Consider the following 20,383-nt stretch of genomic DNA (forward strand, 5'->3'; position numbering starts at 1 on the left):
CATGTTACAAATGCATTTCCGTTTTTAAATTACCATTTAATTACTTAAAATTATAAATAAAAAGTACAAAAATTTGCCCGCGAAAAGCTAGTGAGCGAAACGCTCGAAACGCCACGTGACGTCACGCGTTCGACAGATTAGTGTCATTACTAGCAAACGTCAGTTGGGCCGCCCAACGTGTGACGTCATCACGCTCTGTCGAATTCGCGCCAAAAATTATGAGCGTTTCAAACGCTCAAAAATTTTCGCCATTTTAAATATTTTTTAATAAAATAATGTTAAGGTTTACAAAAGTATTTTTATCATTTCCGGTGTTCCAACGATATAAATTATGAATCCAAAAAAAAAAAAATTTATGCATGGAGCTAATTATTACATTATGACTTAATTATTTTGTTTGTTTGACATAATTATTGAAAATTATGTCAAACAAAGGGACCCCACGAACATACAGACTTAAACGTATGTATGTATACCTAATTTCTGATGATGGATTTATTGTAAGATCAAAAAATGATGTTAAGCAACAAATAGCGTCATCTTTTGTTGGAAATTAGCAGTAAGTAACACCGGTTAAATCAAGATATCAATGCTTGGTTTTTCTTATAATTTGTTCTTTACAAGTATGTTTAACACTAAATTATTGTAAGTATTCAAGTTGAATAAATGCGCGGTTCAAAATGTAGGCTCAACCCGTATATCGTAGTATCGAATGGGCGGGGAAAGTCAAGGCTGAAGGCAAGCCGAGAAGTCACCCCTCGTCCGCCCAATCGGAAGTGCTCGCCCGCCCCTTGAGTCAAAAAGCCACCTACAAATGTCAATGTACACACCCTCTTAAAACTTTAGGTATCGTGCAGTTGTCAGTCAACTATTCCGACTTTTATATTCTTCGATGTAAAATTGTGTTCAACAAAAAAAAAAGAACGGAAACAAGCAGTAGGTACCTATACCCAACTAACGTGTTGGTGGATTCGTCGTGGATATTCAAAACCCTTACTATCGACCGTCTTGCTTTAGGCGAATCAATCGTAGGTGCGTGCGGTCTTATTTAGGCCGGACTAAGGGTCGGTTGCACCAACTGTTTGTCATCGTTAAAGAGTTCGCTAAATTTTATTGTATGGAAAGTTTTATAGTGAACCGCCGCGGCGCGCCGGGTGACGTTGATTAGTCTGTCAAGTACGGATGGTGCAATTGGCACTTAGACTTGTAAGTTTCTAACGTAAAATTTATGTAAGTGACTTACGACTGCGTTTACACCTAAAAATAAAATTAGAGACCTGTGAGATTTACTTACGTAAATTATACCCATGCCCATTTACTTACCGAAATCAGAATTTAAAATGCCATCTCATGCCAAATCTGTTTGTGAAATAAACTATTCTATTCTATTCTATTCTATGTCGTAAAGTCAAATTAGCAGCTGCATAATATTATTTTAAAAAGTCAAAGTAGCAAACAAAAGTGCGAAGTAAAAGCTTGGATGGAAAACAGACACGAACAAGGTGCATTGTCAAATTTTTTTTTGAGTTAAGAATGAAGTAAGACCTACCGAAACCAATTTTGTAATTTGGGCAATGAAATCCGACAGATTTGTAAATTTTGCTTGTAAATGTAGGTACAAGATAGCACCATTAATTTTAAAAGGAGTACATTTTGAAAGGCAGTTGTTAGAGGCCAGTTGACACTGGCCTAACCGGCCTGGTGTAACCACCAGCTGAGGGAATCCTGTCCTGATTACACTTCGAAGTTCGAGTTTTAGCTATGGGCTATTGATTGATTGATTGATTTATGCAGTTTTCTCACAATTTTGTATTAAAGTTTCACTTAAGACGAATGGGTAATACTGCTTCTCCATACAAGGGTAGTCCTCATTTTCCTCTCTGGATATCAACAGGATAGAAAGTATATTTACATAATTTGACGAACATTAACCACAGTTATGACTCCTCGATTTCTTTCCCCCTTCTTTTTAGGATTCCGTAGCCAAATGGCAAAAAACGGAACCCTTATGGATTCGTCATGTCTGTCTGTCTGTCCGTCCGTATGTCACAGCCACTTTTTTCCGAAACTATAAGAACTATACTGTTGAAACTTGGTAAGTAGATGTATTCTATGAACCGCATTAAGATTTTCACACAAAAATAGAAAAAAACAATAAATTTTGGGGGTTCCCCATACTTAGAACTGAAACTCAGTTTTTTTTTTTCATCAAACCCATACGTGTGGGTTATCTATTGTTAAGTCTTCAAAAATGATATTGAGGTTTCTAATATCATTTTTTTCTAAACTGAATAGTTTGCGCGAGAGACACTTCCAAAGTGGTAAAACGTGTGTCCCCCCTGTAACTTCTAAAATAAGAGAATGACAAAACTTTAAAAAATATATGTACATTACCATGCAAACTTCCACCGAAAATTGGTTTGAACGAGATCTAGTAAGTCGTTTTTTTTAATACGTCATAAATCGTAAACCGCAATTTACCTTTCACTCACGTTTCACATAAAAAATACATTGTTTAAATTGTGTAATGTACGGAACCCTCGGTGCGCGAGTCCGACTCGCACTTGGCCGGTTTTTCGATTTTTGGTTATTATAGTTTGGAGCGTAAAACAAATTCCATATCTACAAATTTTTTAATGCTCCTAAATAATTAAAAAACAGGCCAAGTGCGAGTCGGACTCGCGCACCGAGGGTTCCGTACTTTTTAGTATTTGTTGTTATAGCGGCAACAAAAATACATTATCTGTGAAAATTTCAACTGTCTAGCTATCACGGTTCATGAGATACAGCCTGGTGACAGACAGACAAACGGACAGACGGACAGCGGAGTCTTAGTAATAGGGTCCCGTTTTTACCCTTTGGGTACGGAACCCTAAAAATTCGAAATAATCGAACGAAAGAACATAGCTGTGGTGAACATAAATAAGTAGATCAATTTAAATCAAAATATTTTCTAAAATGTTAAAACTGTTAAACGGTCGTCCACTTGATCCATCTTAATGATTTATGCACTATGTTTGGTGATCTGATTTATATAGTCTAAATGAAAAATCATATTCAGGCAACTGAGGCCCATTGACACTTTTAACATACAACATACAATAAAAATCATATAAGCTAAAAATCACAAACATGATTCAAAAGATATAATTAATTAGCTTTTCCACCTCAGATGGCACCAACTCTTGTTTGCTTAAATTATTTCACAGCAAAGACCTACGTAAGTAACTTATTACTCATCGATCCAATTCGATAAGTCGAGAAATGCTTCCGTGAGCAACCAGGTAGTTTACACTTATATTTTTTACAACTACCGTACCTAGGAAAAAAATATGATAAGCGATTTACATTTGCAAATTCACCGTAAGTTACTGTTGGAATGTATGTACACCCTTTTTCAAAAATACAATTGTTTAGTCTGTTAATCTATGAACTCTATGATACATTATCTGTCACTGTCAAACTATGCCTGTTCTTTTTGACTCTCTCTCCGTCTCTTGCCGCCCACCGGTTAACACGTGTATGTAGCTTAATTATAATATAATAAAAATGTGTGCTCCATGTCTATCTCATCTATCTTTCTCTCAATCAACCACTCCGCCGCGCTCTGCCTCTTTCCAATTTCCAATAGGTTATGGGCCCAGAGTCGCGTACGCGCTGCGTAAGAAAATAGCGGTGAAGAAAAGTGGTTGAGTTGGTGAAGAGAAGCATGGCGGATCGCCTTTCCGGACGGCTCGAACTCGGCTGGCGGCCGCGTGTCGTGATATGAGAAGCAGCTATATTAGAAGGTACTTAACCTAAAAATTGTCTCGGTTGCACTGTACCAAAGGGGCGATTTCTCTCAACGTCAACGTGCATTTTACTCGCTTACGATTACGAGTCACGTTGCAAAGCTACGAAGACTGCACTCGCTATGGACCATTGCCTTGCCTGGTTTGCCTCGCATTGAGGGCATAGCTTACAATTGATTTGTTTTTGGTCATATGAAAAGAAGGATGCCAACGTGGCAGTGGGCGACCACATGACTGAGGTATATAATTGGATGCATCAATAGCGGCTGATAGTGAAGTGTCGTGGTGCGCATGTGGTGCGCTCATATATGACTGTCCTTTTTTCTTTTCAGCGGTGCTAGTTTTTTTTTTTACATTTGTGTTAACAGTAATTTATAACAACTAATTTAGTAATGTAGCTCGTTTATCCAAATTTCATGTGGTAGTACTATGTTTAGAGTATGGCATAGTTACCTAGTCTCTCGACAAATTTAAATTTAGTTTGCATTGTTAAACGTAAATTTTGTGAGAAGACTACCTGTGTAATGCATTAGACTTTACTTGTGTACTTTTAAATGCCTTTTACTTAAGAAACTTGTACTTGTGCCAATAAATTTTATGCAATTTGCATTTTATTTTTGGATAGGGTTAGGTGTTTCTTATGTTCCACAGGTGATGAATGACCAGGTTGTGCCCATGAGGATGTGGTGCAAAAGGTCTGTCACCTCACAACTACAGATGTGTACACCCTATAAGGTATGGTGTCCAGTGTTATGTTTCACTCTCGGAAGAGGGAAAGCATACTCACTGATGGTGTGTCCCTAAGGGCAAGCCGCTGGTGCTGGACTATTCGCCTGGAGTTTTGTACAATTGGATGTGCGCAGTCCAATATTTGTAAGTTATTTTATGGAACAAGAACTTTACCACCCGAATAACTTGTTGGCGAAGACCTCTCATGAAGTGCTACTAGCATTTTGAGGTATGTCAAATTTTTTTTGTTGAGCTACTTACAATAAATAGGCGGTTTATTTTTAAGAGATTAGAGAGCTTTTATATATGTATGGATGTTTTTGTTTTGGTCATTTCATATATTTAAAGGTAATAATAATAATAATAAGCCCGCAGGGCAGCTTGTGGCGAGCTGTTGGGGAGTGACGACCCCACGGACCCGAGTGCTCCAGAGAGTCGGTCAGGGTCTCCGTCTTCGTCGGTCGGAGTGGACCCCAAGGGGACCCGCAGGACTCTCAGCTCTGGCTTGCCTTCATTGGCCGTCCAGAGGGGAGTCGTAAGAGCTATATGCTCCAGGGGTGGAAGTGAAAGATGCATAAGACGCGAGTTGGCACAGTGGCTGCTAACAGCCACTGGGTAGAAAGCGGCGCACACCTCTCGACACCCCTGAGCCGCTCACACCGGTGTTGCTCCTGGTCGTCTTCACGACGGCAGTTTCAGGGGCCCATCTAGTCAGCGGCAAGTCACCACCTGCCTCGATAACGTATATTAACATTGTTATGGCAGGTGTCCGGAGTTCTTTACAATAGCCCAGTCTCATTGTCCACCCAAACTTCAATCCATAGACCGGTATACTGTTCACTTTTTCTGCAATAGTCCCAATGCCTGCTGCGACCGGGTCATGGGTGTCTATTGTTGCGCCTGTGAACGGGTTCCAGCAGGCGTTCTACATGACATTAAAGCTCTCCAAGGGGCCTCTAAGTGTTGGATCTATATCCCCACGCAAGCCTATCAAAAGACCGGGATTTATAGGCCCGTGATATCCAAGGAGATACAAATAATAATAATAATAATATATTTATTGCTTTCACATTGGTAAAATTACAGATTTTTTTATATTAATGTCTATAAGAGACAGCTAATCGTTAAAGAAATGCCATATTAAACTTGTTTTTATTTTAAAGCTTGAAACATAATGTGATTTTTAATATAAACTTTTAGGCTTTGTCACTTTTGATTGTCTTGGCTCCTATGTACCTTTACAAAGATTGGACCTAAATTACTATTTTACCGTTTGGAAAAATAAATTGTTCCTATATCAGTTATAATGTACTTTTGGATATTTGGACTAAAAGTTGACGACCATGAGTTTTTTTTATTGCTTTATTTTTTTTTTAGATCGCTAATTATTATTTTTTTGGGTAAGTATGACATATTAAGGCTTAAGTTACTTCTTGCATTTATTTTTGGAAGTATATCTGCCTAAGAACATATGGCCCATCATAGTATTGAGAAAGCTTTGTCTAAAATATAGAGCCTGTCACTTTCATGTTGGTTGCTTTATGCTTTGTCCTTTTGATGACAGTAAGCTAAACAATAATAACGCCAAGTCAAATTTATATTTCTAAGTTTGATGGCTACCTATGGCATTCTACACGGTTTTAATAATCTAGTCCCTTGCAAAAATGATATATGTTTTTTTATTCAATGATAATTTGACCAAACTGATATACTTACTTATCCATACTTGTGTTGTCCATCTAATGACTTGTTTTATTGAACAGTCAGAAGGTTATTTTAAATTTTATTGAGTTGTGACATTGATATATTAAATTAAGATTTTAAATTAAATAATTCTTTTTTTTAATATTTATTATGACTTGAAAGGAGTCTGTAATAATAAGGGATTAATAATATACATTATCAATGTTAATAAACCATTATAATTTTAATATTGTCTTCGGTTACCGCGATAGTTAGTAGTTCGGTTACCCCCGGGTGTCACCCGTTGACCACGAACGCTGTAAAGAGTTCGAAACGTCGGGATGTATTATAAATTCAATATACGCGATATAATCCGTTTTCATAGTTTTATTTCATTATGATTTTAATTAATGAAAGTAAATTATTAAATGTGATGCTGTTTTTGAGCTAAAGCCTGAGTTGCACAGTGATTGTAATAACCTAAGTCTAACGGCAAATGCTGTGATTTGGTTCTTACCTAATTAAATTTATATGCTGTAAGTCGGAGCATGAGTCTAACAGTGTTAGCTGTGACTCTTTGACGTCATCATCATACTCGAAAGCATGTAAAGTTCGAGGGGAAGGATGGAGTGCTCGACCCAAAGCTTGTGTCTGGCAGCTTGCGTTGCGAACGTTACATGCGTAGCACGCACTGTATAGCACCATGGTACAGGTAAGCAGAGCTCAAGGAAATTATGAAATTCCACAGTATCAGGTATTATGATATTAATCTATCAGACATGTTAACTTGATCAGTACATCATCTTTTCTGAAAGTTAATGTATATTTGTGTGAATTTTAAATAATAACGAAGTAGGTACCTGAATAATTTAATATTTAATTCCTCATTTTTAACAAATGGTAAAAGTCATTATGATGTGTAAAGTTTTGTTACTTTTTAAGGAGATCTTATGTTTTCATGACATTTTATGTGGGTTTTTATGTATGTTTATAGGTATCTTGAGGGAAAGCAAAATATCTATTTAATTCCTCATTTCTAATTAAGTGATAAAAGTCTTTCAGATCGTGTCATATTTTTGTTTTCTTTTAAATGAATGTATGTTTTGACTTTCTATGAAGTTAATACTTATTGATGTGAAGGGGAAGCTACTACTTACATATTTTATGTGTTTCAAATATTTAGCTTTTACATTGCATTCAAGTTTTAATGTATTCTTTCTTTTAATATGTTTGAATGCCTAATGTTAATTGTATTAAAGTATAGTTTATAAAATTTTTGAGACGGAGACTAATAACTTGATTTTCGAAGTAAAATCTGTTTTTCAAAATTTTAATGTGGTTCTAACTGTTCTAACCACTCAACTCAGTTATGTAGTCAGTGATATTTTCTGTTTATCTCTATAATAAACAATAGTTTCTAGTGGTATAACAGTTGTTTGTTAAATATTGAACAACATTATAAATTACTTATTTACTTTCAATTTTTATTTAGGTACTAATTAATGTTCACTGTTTGGATGTCTGTCTGGTGTACCTACCATTCCTTGTCATGCATGTGCTAATGTAATTTGGCCTACACCACATATTTTTTCTTCGTTTTGCTTTTGGTATATTTACATTTAACTTTTTGTTTTGTGTTAATGTAGGTATCGTTGGCCAACTGAAAAGTTTGCATTATCTGGTTGCGACAATTGATTATTGTCTTTAAATGTTAAAAATGTATTTTTAACATTCAGTCATTGCAAGTATGTGCTTGGCCAATGATTCGAATGATAGCAATAGCTTTTGGTTATGAATGTTGTCAAGTCTTGTTTTATCTTAAATTTCATTAGCGAAATTTTTATGATAAACATGTTTGTTACACACTGTAATTAGGTAACCAAGGCATTTGAGATTCTTGTATCACATTTACTCCTGTATTTGTTTGTAAAGTGTGAGGGGAAGTGATGGAATGTATGTACACCCTTTTTCAAAAATACAATTGCTGTTAATCTATGAACTCTTATGATCCATTATCTGTCACTGTCAAACTATGCCTGTTCTTTTAGACTCTCTCTCCGTCTCTTGCCGCCCACCGGTTAACACGTGTATGTAGCTTAATTATAATATAATAAAAATGTGTGCTCCATGTCTATCTCATCTGTCTTTCTCTCAATCAACCACTCCGCCGCGCTCTGCCTCTTTCCAATTTCCAATAGTTACTCGCGTAAGTGTAAGTTTTACTCGCGTAACTTACGTGAGTAAAACTTACAAGTGTAAATCCGGCACAACAGGCAAGGTGTAGGTACAGTCAACATCAATAGTAGCGGATGAAACAACGCGCCAAAAGTATCTGTTATCGGAATACTTACCTATCCAAATAGAGGTAGTAAGTATAGGTATATACATATACGAGTATCTCCACAGTTCCCGTTCAAAAGTGACAGTGACAGTCTAATTGTTTATTTTTATTTTTTATTTTTTTGGAGATCCAACAGCTGTGACATTAAACAGTTAACATTGTAGAAGATACAGGGAGCCAATTATAGGAACTTGCAGCTAGGTAGTTAATTCATTCAGGGTTGGTTCTTTTATTGTATGGACAGTTTCATAGTAAACCGCCGCGGCGCGCCGGGTGACCTTGATCGGTCTGTCAAGTGCGGATGGTGCAACTGGCACTTAGAGACGTATCTCTTTCTGTTAAGTTATTAGAGAATAGTAGATACTTTTGACGCGTAGTCTGATACGCTTCTTTTGATGCTGACTGTGCCTACGTAGAATGTTGTGTGAATAAATAAATAAGCTGAGCCTAACGCATGTTAACTTACTTGTAAAAGTTCCCATGTAGGCGCCAGCGGAGCACCAAAGGCGGTCGGCGGAGGCCGAAGGAGTGAGGGGTCGCCTTGGAGCTGCAGCTGCTTAGCGCTCCACATCAGTTCCTAACAAAGGCAATAAGAACAGGTAATAAGTATTATGCAATATTCGTTCATAGGTAATATTTGATCATTGACATATTTGAATGTCTGTAGAGACGTGATAGTTTAACATGTAAACGTCTCATCCTCAATATAATAGTCACATGTAGGTCTAGGTAATAATTTTCTAGCATAAAACGTAAAACAGCATGAATCATTGTTGAAAGATTAAGACTGTAGGAACTCATATCTATATTTTCAATGGTCGTGCTGTTGATGTTCATCGAGGAATATGTGCAGCAGTAAGTCCTCAACACATGAGCATGAGCAGGAACGGTCCCCCGCCCGCTCCGCCGACACGATGCTCACGTCACACTGATCACACAAGCCCTCACCTGGCACTTGTCGCTGGACATGAGCATACTGTGCAGCAGTGGCAACGGCGGCAGGAACTGCTCGGGAACCAGCGGCAGCGGCCTGACGGCGCCCGCTCCGCCGACACGGCGCTCTCATCACACTGGACGCGAACACACACACCCTCACCTGGCACTTGTCGCTGGACATGAGCATGTGCAGCAATGGCGGCGGTGGCAGGAATGGCTCGGGAACTAAAGGCAGCGGACTGACGGCGCCCGCTCCGCCAGCGCCGCTTGACCCTGCTGACGACGCCGCGCTTAGCGGCGCTGCCTCACTCATGCTGCTGCTCATATTGAACTGTACAATACAAGTAATACGTGAGCCTTGAGACCAGCTAAATTTAAGTGTGCAAATAAAGTTCCATGGATGTATATCTTGACAGGGCATGGAGATGTAATCCATGCATTAAAAATAGAGTACCTCTACCTAGTCATAATTTCTGAATCATGAACAATTTTAATTATATTGTGTATAGCCAGTACTGCTTTTCCGAAAAACTTATTTAAATTGAAAGTCTGCGAGGGCAAGCCAGGAGTATGCGTGCGACTTGTGTGTGCAACGTCGACGGCCAGTCCGCCCCGCCCACATTTAGCATCACTTGCCTTAGGTATGTTCAACGACGTTCCTATATACAGCTTGAGCACGTGCGGTTTGTGTGATAGATAGATAGATAGATAAATCATTTATTGCCACAACAAGGGTTTACAATTATTTTTTACACACTTATGCTATACTTAAACTAGACAATTTATGTATAAATAAGTTCAGATTACATATCTACGTGACAATAGGACAGTCTCAGCTAATGTGCTGGAAGCCCCGCCTTTACTGCGTGGTTTCAGCGCTGGTTTTCAGCCTGCCCGAATTGAGGCGGTGACATAAGACGACTGCTAAGTACTAACATATTATATTATTACTATATTTTATTTACTTAGGTATTTATATATACGATTAAAAATTACTTACGAAACTGAACCAAATTAAAGAGAAAATTTAACTACCAGACAAATAAAGTAATAAGTAGGTAATTATTTATGGATATGGACATTAGAGCTAAATAATTAATCATGTTTATGTAGGTAATAGGTACACTGAATATAGACTATTAAAGTCAATTTGCCTTTTAAGCAACACGGGTTTCAGTTTATCTTTAAACGATGTTTGGGATATGTTAAGTCGAAGAGGTGGGGGCAGGATGTTCCATATCTTCGCTGCACTGACTTTAAATCCGCCTCTACATCCTTTGGTTTGGTGTTTAGGAATGACTGCCTTGTTTAATATTTTGCTGCGCGTATTAAAATGGTGTTGATCTTTTGCCCATGCAATTTTCTTAAACAAATATTCAGGCCTTTTTGTGTGTACAACTTTGTGCACGAACGAAGCCAAATGCAATTCCCGTCGTAGGTTCATTTTCAGGATTCCGTTCTCGTTAAGGTAGGGCGTGATGTGCGCCCTACGAGAAACATTAAAACAAAACCTCGCGCATGCGTTTTGCACACGCTGAATAGCTTGCGCAGTTTTGCAAAGTATCCTGGGTCCGTACACAGTGTCACAATAATTAAACTGCGAGAGAACTAAAGACTCGGCTAGCAAGACTCGAACCTTTTCGGATAGATATTCCCCGAGTCCGTATAAAACCTTGAGACGGTAAAAAGCGATCCGTATCTTTCCGTTTACATGCTCTATATAACGCAGTTCACCATCCATAATTAAACCGAGATTTCTGGCTGTGCGTGATATTCGAGACGCTGCGAGTTGGTTGATTTTTATAGATTGGGTCCAATCAGTTATTTTTTGGCATTGATGTTTTGTTGTGCGTGTGGCATCGGCGGCGGCAGCGCCAGCGCGCCACGTAAAGCTTCGCTTGCCTCATTGTATGTTACACGAAGATCTTACTTGGAAGTTGAAGGAAGGCAGCGGTGCGTACGGCGAGGGTGGTGACAGCTTGAGCGCGTGCGGCTTGTGTGCGTGCGGCATCGGCGGCGGCAGCGCCAGCGCGCCACGTGAAGCTTCGCTTGCCTCATTGTATGTTACACGAAGATCTTACTTGGAAGTTGAAGGAAGGCAGCGCTGCGTCAGCGAGGGTGTTGACAGCTTGAGCGCGTGCGGCTTGTATGCATGCGGCATCGGCGGCGGCAGCGCCAGCGCGCCACGTGAAGCTTCGCTTGCCTCATTGTATGTGACACGAAGATCTTACTTGGAAGTTGAAGGAAGGCAGCGGTGCGTACGGCGAGGGTGGTGACAGCTTGAGCGCGTGCGGCTTGTGCGCGTGCGCCATCGGCGGGGGCAGCGCAAGCGCGCCCACGTGCAGTTTCGGCTTGCGCGGCCCGCGCTCGTGCTGGACTGCTGTTGCGGGAAAGATAAATCTCGTGTCAAATAACTACGAGTATGTACATTCAATTCCAAACATACAGTCCAGATACATAAAAAATGCACTTTTATTTTAATATCAAGGTTTAAAGGACACATTTTCATTTCAGGTTGGTATCTCTTGAAAATCTGGATAACTTGGTCAAATATTACCATTAATAAGTTCTCTAAATCGCTTAATATTAGATTGTTAACCAAGGGATGAAAGGCACTCAACTCTGCCGAGGTAGTTTGGCGCTCGAACGCAGTGAGAGGGCTAATAGTACGAGGCTGAAATGATGCCTTTCACCCGAGTTAAACACTACTTTTCATTTCGAATACGAGGAAAGTAAAATACATGTTTTTTTTTCAAACATGACTAAGTATATATTTTTTCAACACACTCAAAACGACGTTTTTATTCCACCGATTTTTGGCTCATAATCCTAGATATTAAACACGCGTGCTCTTTCAGTGTATTATTCCACTCGTGCTTTTTTATTATATTATCTGACTGAGTTAAGAAGGTAACTGATTGCTAATAATATGCATGGAAAGGGAGCCTTCTTTAATTGGTCGGACTGGCGGGTACCGGCGCGCCCGACCGCCTGCGCGGTGCGCGGCCGGGGCGAGGGGCGGCCGGCAGTATGACAGATGCAACAAACAATACTAACTGTTTTAACTATTAAAATTTGATTAATATGAAAGTTTCTTTTTTTTCTCGCAAGTGTGTTGAAAAACGTCGTATGAAACGCGTGTGCATTGGTCATTACACACATCGGCTTTCTTATTGCGCGCTCGCTTACAGCTCGCGCGCACAATATCGCCTCGTGTGTAATGACCAACTTAGCACACTTGTATCATAATGTACTATTACAGTACATATGGTGCTACTTTCTCGCACGTGCGTAAAATAGCGCTTTTCGTGCATATGTCGAAAGTTTAAAGGGCCATATGTACTGTAAAACGTTGTACGATACACGTGCGAAAAATACTTTTTCATTTATCATGCTCTGAAAGAGGGTCATTGTTGTTCTAAAAGGTGTGCAGAAAATTATACGTTTCTGCACTAGAGCATTTTACGTTCCAAGTACGATTTTTTTTATTTATTTACGATAAGCAATTGAAATTTGGGTTTAAATGGATTTGTTACACAATTTTCATTCTGATATTTGACTCCTCATTGCATAAATAAATAATTTTGCCTAAATTGTTAATTGAAAGTCCTCAATAAATACTATAATAGTTATTTTTAATACAGTTGCTCAAAAAGTGCTACTTTTCGTGGCTGTTTAGCGTGCGGAAAGTTGGTTTTCGCGAACTAGTGCTTTTTACTTTTCCAACTTTTTAAAATTTTTACTTGTTCCAATTCATGACTACTTATTGATGAGTGTTAATATTAGTTTCCTTTAAACGTCGTAATCAACATAAAAACCTACTGTTAATGTAAGAATACGAAAAATATACATATTTCATATTTTATTACTTACCTCTTCATCATTACGTCTATACTTACGTCTATTTTTTTATATTGAATATTGAAAAACCGTTCTTAATAAGTTGTCTGAATGGAACGGAACGCCTGTCAAAGAAGAGGCGTTTTTTCTTTCTGCTTTAAGTTTCCAAAGGCAACAACATATTGTTTTTATAAATGTACGATACACAAATAATCGTAATTAACGATATTTGGGTAATAATAGTACAATGTTTTATATTTACAATTGTTTCTGTCTTATAGAACATGCATTTAAAAAAAAACTTTCATTGAAGTGGGTTCAATAATAATAACACCCAACTAAAAAAACACCTTTTCATAATGTCAATGTCAATGATGTCACAGAATTTTTACATAAACCATAGAGGTTTACAATAAATAGTGGCATGCTGGCAAAAGTTGTATGAATATTTAAAGTGAATAAATACATAAATAAAATAAAAAAATTAATAATATAAGTTTCGAATTCCTTACTTGTTGTTTTTCTTATTTTTTCGCAACTGTATTAAAAAAACGTCGTTCGATACACGTGCGGAAATGTACTATTACAGTACATTCTCGCACTAGTGCGTAAAGAGCACTTTTCGTGCATATGACGAAAGTTTAAAGGGCCATATGTACCTACTGTAAAACGTTGTACGATACACGTGCGAATAGGTAATTCGCAACTCGTGTCGATTTAAAACACTCTCTGCGGTCGTGTTTTAATTTATCGCCACTCGTTTCGAATTTCTTCTTTTCCGCACTTGTATCGTAAATAACTATTTCTTCACACTTGTTTGAAAAAGATTTTATTTCATGCAGGTGTACTAAAGGACAAAGGCCTATATATTGTTCCCGCGGGAGTTATGGATGAATTCATAAGACCCAAGTAGGTATAAATGAGTTAGTTTTAAAATACTGACGTTTATAATTTAATATTTATGTTTATGTTTAAAAATATTTATTTAAGTAATTTAATAGCCGTTTAAAATATTTTTACACATTTTTCAATCGTGGCTTAATGCCGGATGGGGATGGGTCTGTACCTTCACTGCCTTTGACGTCTAACCTGTCAAAGAATGACAATATGGCGGACGAAAGTTCGAAATGTCACCGTAGGTCGCTTAAAATTTTGTTTTTTCTTCGCAAGTGCGATCAAACACATTGTGTGTAACTTCGGGGGTAAGAATATTGCAAACTCGGGTCTTTAATTCCCTCGTTTTCGATATCTTACTTACCCCCCTTGTTAAACAATATACTATAGAATTAAACGAAGTGTTCTTAAATTTCGTAGCTCAAATAGATCTCTATGCCGAAGCAAAGGTCTTGACCGTACGTCAGTTATTTTTAATGAAAATCTCTTTACACACACATACATTCTCAAATTTGTTGCCTTGCTATAGTTCTCTAATCAAAAAACGCACCTTTAACTTACCAATTCCAGAAGTCCGTTCCGCCTTTGGGAAACGTTTCGGGGAAAGAATCCGAGTGACCACTTACAACGCTTTGCTTAAGCTTTGTTTAAACATTGTAACCTTAAACACTGCACCATTGTAGAAGCTAAGATACTCTTATTTAAATTTTTACATTCACTTATGCCGAGACGGAAGATATTATAAGTAAAATATTTTAGTTTAGTTTTCAATATTGTATATATTTTTTTTCTTTTTTCGTACTTTCAAGTACTTCATTTAAGTTTGTTTTTCAATACCTACTTTGTTGTGTAGTACTCTATATTTTAACTATTAATAATTTTAATTGTACCTGGTTCCCCGCGATACAGGCGTAGCCTAGTGCGGAGACATTCTCTGTTATATATTTCATTTATAATAAATTTATTCTTATTCTTATTCTTAAATCAATTAGCAGGATAAAATTTACGAATACACTAAAACCGGTTAACTTCCATTCCATAGGCTATAGAAAGTTCGTGACAGTGTAACTTGGCTGTTGTTTTACACGGATTACGGCGTGAACCGCTTACGGCCCGGTAAGCCGGATCGAGTCGCCTATTATAATGCACCTACCCTATAAGCTCGGCGTATTTGCGTTGCGTTACGAAATTGTTTTGAGATTAATCTTGGCTGACTTTTAATTGGATATGTAGGTGGAATGACTTGCAAAACTTTGGTAAGTTTTAGTTTGTGTACCTATTTTGTTTTTTGGGATTTCTGTACTACGAGTACTTAGTAATAATATTGCAGCACCATAGCCCAAACGGAAATCAACGAAATAAATCCTGATGTTATATATCTAGCACCTGAAATACATTCTAGGTATTCTGCTGTGTTACGCGATGAAGGCTTGAAGTTATATTTTTAATTAAGTCCGTAAAAAACTAATGTATTACAACACTCTACGTAGGTAGGTATATATCTAAGTAATTAGGTGTAACATACCTAAGCTTTTTTATAAATTTAGGTCTCCCGCTAGTTTTCATCTTTAAAAAATATTCAGTAACTAAGTAAAATTTTAAGATGTAAGCAAGCCCACTTTACCCATACATGTAACTTGTAAGTAATTAATTTATTTTTCAGTTTGTAAAGGCTCTTTATATTTTGCAAAAACTGATTAGAAAGTTGCATTTTATCCACAAAACTGACAAATTTTGAGTTGGTTCATATTGGCTGGTGGAATTGACTTTTAGGTGATGATTTTGAATGATAAATATTTAATAGAGTTGGACCAAGAAAAGTGCAACGATTTTGATAGCACTCGCAGTGCAAGTGTTATTTTAAACGTCAAACTTCTATGAAATTAAGACGTATAAATGATACTTGCACTGCGTATGCTATCAAAATCATTGAACTTTTCTGACGTAAGACGTAATGTTATACAGTTAGTATTTTCCTCGCAATGGTGTGGTTTAAACTCGGGAGCAGTTTGTTTAACCCTCGTGTCTTGAAACCCTCGCAATGCTCAAGATTCTACTCCAACGCTATGATAGCGGTTCAATTTTGGAATCTTCCGCTTGCTCGGGTACCAATATTTACACTTTGTCACTTGTAAAAGTAATAAATAATTTAGTTTAATTTCGTCAATACATCCAGTCAACACCGATTCTTTATAGAAGCTTAATCCAAGAGTAGTGCACAAAAGAGTGCCGCTCTATAAAACTTGATAGCGTTGTAATTGCATCGGCAGTGTGCACCCCTGACGTGACGTCACGCAAGCAGCTTACCGGACCGAGTCCATGAGAATGTCGCCATTGTGCCCGCACATGTCGCTAGCGCTAGCGCATACGTTGCGTTCCCGCCGTGGCGTTCACATTCACACTAACTTATTTACCAACAGTACGCGATGTATCCATAGACACTAAATCGCATACACAGTGGAGGACAATTCAGGACCCACAGAAAACCGTGGTCTGTGTCAGGACCAGACTCCGGTCGGTTATATACTTTACTAAACAAGCTTATGACCTTTGTGAGTTCAAATGTTCTTACAGATATCTTCCAAAAAGCTACTACTCTTTAATATAATTTAGTCAAGAACAAATACACTTACTTTTATGTTGTTTTTCAGCAGCCATATAACATGCTTTAGTAAGATCAGAACCCTTATCCTGTATTTAACTAAGATACTATAAAGAACAAATGGCCTTGTAAGATGCGCTTTAAAGAATAGATCTTTTTCTAAGAGTAATTAGTCTTACAAAGTGCATCTGTAAGACAATGTCCTTATACGTGTTTTACGAGTAGGTCTTGTATGTATCTTTAGGATATCCTTATGAGTTTATAAGTTTTTATAGTCCAAAACGTCTGTACCCTTGCCTTTCTAAGGGGTCCATTCTTAACCAAAACCCTTATAAAACCTTTATAATGCTTTTGCTCTTATATGTGACAGTGTCCAAGACATTTTTGCTAGTTGGGTAGACCAGTATTTTTGAAGTAAACTCATTTGCTGATTGCTGCTACTGTTGCACGCTACGCACAAATGTGAACTACGAAAATTATACTTTTTCCGTGCGCAACAACCCACATAAGCGATTGAACCTTTGAAAAACGACGAATTTGTGAAAGGTGTCATATGGCTACTTGGTACAGCAGCGCCAGCAGTGCTCTTTGACTATATGGTAATGAAGCTAACTATGCTAATATAGTAGATTGTTAACCAAATGATGAAAGGCACTCAATTCTGCCCAAGTATTTTCTGTTCTCACTGCGTTCGAGCGCCAATAGTCCGAGGCTGAAATGATGCCTTTCACTCGAGTTAAATACTCTACTTTTCATTTCGAATACGAGGAAAGTAAAATGTATGTGTTTTCTTTAAAACATGACCAAGTATAACTTTTTATAATATTTCTTAAGGGTCCTTTCAGTTAACAATTTAGGCAAAAGTATCGTTAATTCGTTATCTATGGAACGGAGAGTCAAATATCAGAATGAAAATTGTATAACAAATCCATTTAAACTCAAATTTCAATTGCTTATCGTAGTAAAATACAAAAATCGTACTTCGAACGTATAATGCTCTAGTGCAGACACTTATCACTTTCTGCACACCTTTTAGAACAACAATGACCCTCTTTCAGAGGATGAGAAATGAAAAACATTTAAACAGTCAGCGCAGTGGAAACACCTATTTTATTAAATAATTCGACAACTTGTTGAAATGTTTACACTTTATGGGAAATTTTAAATGTAAGCACTTAAACAATTCGGTTTACCACTGTTTAGTGATAAGTTTACTGTTGCTAGGCGTCAGCCCGCATGAGCGCTATACGTGGCTTAAAGTGAGGATTGCATTTGCAATTTTGCAGGCGGACTCTACTGGGCATGTTTCAATATTTTGATGCTTCGAGTCTCCGCCAGATTTCTAAATATGGTAAGTACAGTCATGTACTTGGCATAAATATGTGTGGCGGGTTTCGTCTGATAACGTCAAATATTAGGTAGTTACCGCTGATACGTATGATTATGCATAGTCAGCGCCATAAGTTCTAGAAGTGTCTTGTATAAAAAATCTAGGGGTATTGTCCAGAAGACTTTCTGAGGACAACGTATTTGAGGACAATTTGCCAATTTTAATAATTATTATACTTCGGTCCGTACGCCTAGGGCCTAGGTTGCCAATTCCAATAGGACGCGTAGGTAAAGTCAAATACATTAATTTCCTACCCATTTTGTACATTGTCACAGTGAAAATAGTATAAGGTCTCTAGCGACTTTCATATTGATTGCCACTGTGACAAGGTACGAAATGGGTCGGATTTGACTGTAGGTACTATGTCTTAGTTAGGTATGTAGGCAACTGTAAACAAACACAATTTATAGTATTTCTAATATGATGTATAATAATATAATATAATATACCTGTTATGATGAGAAACTAAATACAAAACAAAATTAAAAACTACATATATAACTATGTATGCGATGATGGACTTCGTGCATTGAGTCAATTCAGCACAGCTCGGGGCGCGACTGAAGCTATGTTGTTCACCTCTGTTTATGGGGCGCGTGTAATCCCGAAGCGAACACGTGCTTTTTTTCTCGGCCTTCACCCCTGCCCTTGCATTACACATCCAACCAAAACTTAACCATATCCTGTCACAACAAGGTTCAACTTACAGAGTCATAGCTTAGGGGCAGTAAGGGAGTTAATTTCCACTGTGACGCGTATAAGCGAGATTTTAATTAAATGAAGGCGAACGAAACTAAGTTTGTTTATGATCCGTTACAGTCATGTTGTTTTGGCTTGGACAGTTCAAATTTGGGATGACTTGTTTGTTTATTTTACCTCTCACTCTAAAATATATAAACAAACACTATGTCCATACTTAGATCAATACAATAGATATCTCGTAAGTACCTGCAATTTCTCGTAATACCTACCATTTATACTAAACAAGAAGCAAGAAGGCACAAAAAAACTAACAATAATTTATTATTTCATTAGGTATAGGTACATATAACTACCTACATAAAATACAGTCACTCTACTTATATCTTTTAAGTTATGAATAAATAAACTCAATAAAGAAAAGCTGTAGGCACGTTTAAGTCGCATAAGCCTCTTCAAAAAGGCTCACTGAATCACATTTGGAGCGTTTAAAAGGGAGATTTAACTTCAAACATCTAGCGGCAACGCCCCTGGCGAATTGAAAGCAAACAAAAAGTGTTTATGAAAAACGTAGCTCTGGCAAAACTATACGTTTATGTTATTTTGCGGCCGCGGGCGGCGATCGGCTCCAATTATTTTATAAACAAAACTCTCCGCAAACAATGGCCTTATAAAAGCTTTTTAACGTAAAATTGCAACATTACGCACGTAATTTCGTGCTACAATTTAAGCATTTAAACTACCTTTGTGGAACTGAAATCTTATAATTAACAAAAATTGATTACAACGGATGTTATTTAATAATTACAATAGATTAACAGTAACTTTGCGTTTTTAAGGTTCCGGCGTAGTGCACAGGTCGCAATTCTCAACCGATTCTCGTGAAATTTTGTAAGCAGGTTTAGTACTTAGAATTTTTCAGTCGTTTCGTTTTTTGTAAAATGTACGAAATTGTAAAAATTGGCATAAATGACTTAGTGTTATTAGGGTCTATGGCACTTAAAACCATTGTGAGTACGCTGTGATAATGCCTCAACGGATTTACTTTTGATTTTTTCAAGCTTATACATACATACTTATGGATCTTATAGCGAGGCCTACAGCTCACAGAGCCACTAGTATTGGTAATAATATCAAACATATGTTATATTTATTTATTTATTTTATTACAGTAAAAATGTACAGTGACAAAAGGCGGACTTAATGCTACACGGCATTCTCTATTCAACTTTTAGGCCAAACAGGCCTTTAGGTTATATGTACTCAGAGAGTTGTTTCAGTCGTCTTAAGAGTAAGTAGTCTTATTTTTATTTCACATTAATTTTACAATGTGCTGTCACATGTCATACCTATACTTTTAAGTTTTTTTACTTTGTTTACTTTTAGATAAACCTAAAACAGCTTAGCTCTCTCTCTAAGTTTATTTATTTAATCCTATTAAGTTTCCATAAGTAGTTGTAAAACATGAACAAAGGTTG

General features: G+C 37.4%; 1 protein-coding gene across 1 annotated transcript in view; it reads right to left on the reverse strand.

Annotated features, from left to right (window-relative positions):
* Positions 1–20,383, reverse strand: part of LOC134752430 (protein dissatisfaction) — a 69,500-nt gene that overhangs the window by 2,791 nt on the left and 46,326 nt on the right. The window contains exons 5-8 of the mRNA XM_063688441.1: positions 11,686–11,860; positions 11,398–11,528; positions 9,641–9,888; positions 9,011–9,121 (exon numbers count right to left, since the gene is read on the reverse strand). Coding sequence (XP_063544511.1) covers positions 9,011–9,121; positions 9,641–9,888; positions 11,398–11,528; positions 11,686–11,860 — 665 coding nt within the window. The remainder of the gene's footprint in view (positions 1–9,010; positions 9,122–9,640; positions 9,889–11,397; positions 11,529–11,685; positions 11,861–20,383) is intronic.

The sequence above is a fragment of the Cydia strobilella genome, chromosome 1 (assembly GCF_947568885.1).
Source record: "Cydia strobilella chromosome 1, ilCydStro3.1, whole genome shotgun sequence".
Taxonomy (NCBI): Eukaryota; Metazoa; Arthropoda; class Insecta; order Lepidoptera; family Tortricidae; genus Cydia; species Cydia strobilella.